Source organism: Scatophagus argus, chromosome 22, assembly GCF_020382885.2.
Source record: "Scatophagus argus isolate fScaArg1 chromosome 22, fScaArg1.pri, whole genome shotgun sequence".
Classification (NCBI taxonomy): Eukaryota; Metazoa; Chordata; class Actinopteri; family Scatophagidae; genus Scatophagus; species Scatophagus argus.
Window position 1 is genome coordinate 18,322,260 of NC_058514.1, and position 3,519 is coordinate 18,325,778.

The 3,519-nt window shown below is 44.2% G+C and overlaps 1 protein-coding gene across 1 annotated transcript; it reads left to right on the forward strand.

Annotated features, from left to right (window-relative positions):
• On the forward strand, positions 1-3,129 carry LOC124054066 (general transcription factor II-I repeat domain-containing protein 2-like). Its single transcript, XM_046379729.1, is given in 3 exon segments — positions 1-406; positions 409-688; positions 1,390-3,129. Coding segments are annotated over 3 exon segments (1,818 nt in total). The 5' UTR covers positions 1-72; the 3' UTR covers positions 2,594-3,129.
• Positions 3,130-3,519: the final 390 nt, after the last annotated feature.

The window sequence follows — 3,519 nt, forward strand, 5'->3', positions numbered from 1 at the left end:
AGCGGGAGGCGGCTTCATTTCCTTATTTATTAGCGGTCATTAGCATAACAGCAAAAAGCCTACCCATCAACAATGGCAAAACGGAAGGTGGACACTGAGAAACGGGGGTTTCAAACAAGGTGGGAGTCTGAGTACATGTTCACGGACGTCGCTGGAAAACCCGTGTGCCTTCTGTGTGGAGAAAGTGTGGCGGTGATGAAAGAGTATAATCTGAGACGGCATCATGAAACAAAACACGCAGACAAAAACGAGAATATGGAAATGGAACAAAGGCTACAGAAGGTGGAAGAATTAAAACGAGGCCTCAAATCTCGCCAGGGTCTGTTCAGAAAAGCCAAATCACAAAGCGAGGCTGCAGTCAAGGCCAGTTTTATTTTAGCAGAGGAGATCGCTAAATCATCCCGGCCGTGGGGGACTTCATAAAAGACTGTATGCTTAAAGTTTGTGACGAAGTTTGCCCGGACAAAAGACAGCTCTTTTTGAACGTCAGCCTGAGCAGAAATACCATTGCTGAGTGAATAGACCTGTTGTCTATAAATCTAAAAGAGCAGCTTGTTAAAAAGGGAAAAGATTTCATCGCATACTCCCTGGCTGTGGATGAGAGCACCGACATTTCTGACATTGCCCAGTTGTCAATTTTCATCCGCGGAGTGGACTCTAGCCTAAACGTGACAGAGGAAGTGCTGGCGTTTGTCACACCGCGGTGAGGTATTGTCTTGTTTTGGGTTTTTGTCTCGTCATTTCCTGTTTTATTTTGAAGTATAACTCTCCTCTCGTTTCAGGTCACTTGCCCTTCCTCGTGTCTCCAGTCTGATTGTCTTCCCGATTACCTGAGTGTTTCCACCTGTTTCCCATTACCCTCATGTGCTTAAAAAGTCTGCGTTTCCCTTGTCTTGTGCCAGTGTGTTTCGTCTTCGTATGATCACGCCAGCATACCTTGCCACAGTCATAGTAATCTTGTTAAGAATCTCTTTGTTGAATCCTCTGTCTTGAGTGAGTTTTGTTTAACCTTTTTCATAGCGCAGCTTAGTTCCTAGTTAGTATTTTGACATAGCCATTCCTTTATATGAGTGATTTTTTGTTGTAGATCTTTATAGTGTGATTTCGTTTTTTCCTCCTTTGGAGTGATTTTTCATTCTTGTAAGTATTATTATTCCTCCCTAGGGAGCGTTTTCTGTTTGTTAATTCTTATAGCCTGCTTTCGTTTTCTCATTGTTTTGTTTATGTTTCATAGCCGTGGGTTTTCTTCTAGTGAAGATCTCACAACAGGTAATTTTCATAGCCTCTCTGTCATTTCACTCTGCTTAGAGGATTTGTCACAGACATTCGCAAATAAAGATTGTTTTTGCTACACGAGTCTCTACATCTGAGTCCTGCTCCGAGCCCCAGCCTGACAGCGTTACGTTCTATGCATGGCACAACTACAGGACATGATTTGTATGAAGAGGTCTCAAGATGTGTGAACGAGATGGAGCTGCCTTGGCAAAAACTCGTGGGTTTGACAACAGATGGAGCACCTGCGATGTGTGGACATAGGAGTGGACTGGTGGCAAAGATACAGGAGAAGATGCAGCAGGAAAACGTCACAGGTGAGCTGACAGCTTATCACTGTATCATTCACCAGGAGTCGTTGTGTGGTAAAGCCATGAAAATGGAACAAGTAATGAGCACCATCACGCGCACAGTTAACTTTATCAGAGCCAAAGGTTTAAATCACCGCCAGTTCAAGGCATTTCTGAGCGAGTTAGAGGCGGAGCATGGTGATTTGCCCTATCACACTGAGGTGCGGTGGTTAAGCCAGGGAAAGGTGCTGCACAGATGTTTCGAGCTTCGTGAGGAGATTTGTCTGTTCTTGGACAGCAAAGGGAAAGACACAACACAACTCAGAGACGAAGGGTTTTTGTGTGAAATGACTTTTCTGTGTGACATTACGAGCCATCTGAATGCAATGAACCTGCAGCTGCAGGGTCGGGGTCGTGTCATCTCTGATATGTACAGTACTGTCAAGGCGTTTCAAACCAAACTGACTCTATGGGAGGCACAAATGCGGAAAGAAAACTTGAGCCACTTTCCTAGCTGTCAGACCATGAAAGATCAGCTCTCTACCAGTGTGTTTCCGAGCGCAGAGTTTGCTGATAAAATTAGTGTACTCGCCGCTGAATTCCGACGCCGATTTGCGGACTTTGAAGCACAAAAAAGCAGGTTTGCACTGCTCAGTAATCCATTTGCAGTTGACGTAGAAAGCTCACCGCCAACCCTCCAAATGGAGTTGATCGAACTACAATGCAATGATGCGCTGAAGGCAAAATACGCAGCAGTGGGCGCTGCTGAGTTTGCGCGCTTCCTCCCCGACACGATGCCCCAGCTGCGCACCCAGGCTGCTCAAACCTTGTCTATGTTTGGCAGCACATACCTGTGTGAACAACTTTTTTCATTAATGAAGCTGAACAAAACCTCACACAGAAGTCGACTTACTGCTGAACACCTTCACTCAGTTCTGAGGATTTCCTCAGCTCATAGCCCGACCCCGAACATTGATGAGCTTGTACAAAAGATGAGACACCACCAAGTATCATCAGCCTCAAAAAAGTGAACATTACTGTGCAATAACATATTTAGAGTTTTACTCTGTTCAAATTTAAAAGTTAAATAATATTTGTTTTCACTGCACATATGACTTTTCCTTGAAGAAACTCTTTCTGGTTCATAGATTTTTGTACTTTATTTTATTGTATTTCAATGCAATATATATATTTTTTTATCAGTGGAGTGAATGGCAGAAAATTGCTGATATTATTTATTTCTTTGAAGTTGCTTAAATTCAGCCCACTTTTGCTAAATGAGAAAATATAGCTGATGGTGCCTTGAATAATATCACTTTGTTCATTTAATGTTCATGTTATGAGGTGTTTTTGTATTGACATATTTGTCTTTTGTGCCAGCCTGTTGAAAATTAAAAATTACTGACAGAGTTATAAGAAAATATTGCTTTATTTATCTAATCGTAATATATTTGTTAGATTTTCAGTAGGTCAAATATTGATTTCAATGAACATTCGGACAGTCCAGCCCTCGACTTGTAGCAAAATGTTTTATTTGGCCCTCCGTCCATTTGACTTTGACACCCCTGACCTACAGGGACGATTTTCCTGCAAGGTACTGGGGTACGTCCTCTCCCAGATCCACGAGCAGGGTCTGAAGACTGCCCTGAAAGACGGTCACCTGTGCATCTCGGGCAGCTGTGCTCGAACTGCAAAAGTGAGCTCTGTGACCGTGCCCCTCGAGGCCGTGTACGACATACTGGCTCTCTATGCTCCGGACTCACACGCTGGTTTTTGGCACCAACTGGGTGAAGCCATGATTGACGCCTACAACAGAGGGGACCTGGACCTGGACATTCTCCTTGGACTTCACCGAGGACCCCGTGCGCTCTCTGATACTGGAGGTGACGGCGGGTGTGGAACCTCTGAACGAGCTCAAGTTTAACAACTGCACTCTCGGAGGAGAGGTGTTCCGGTG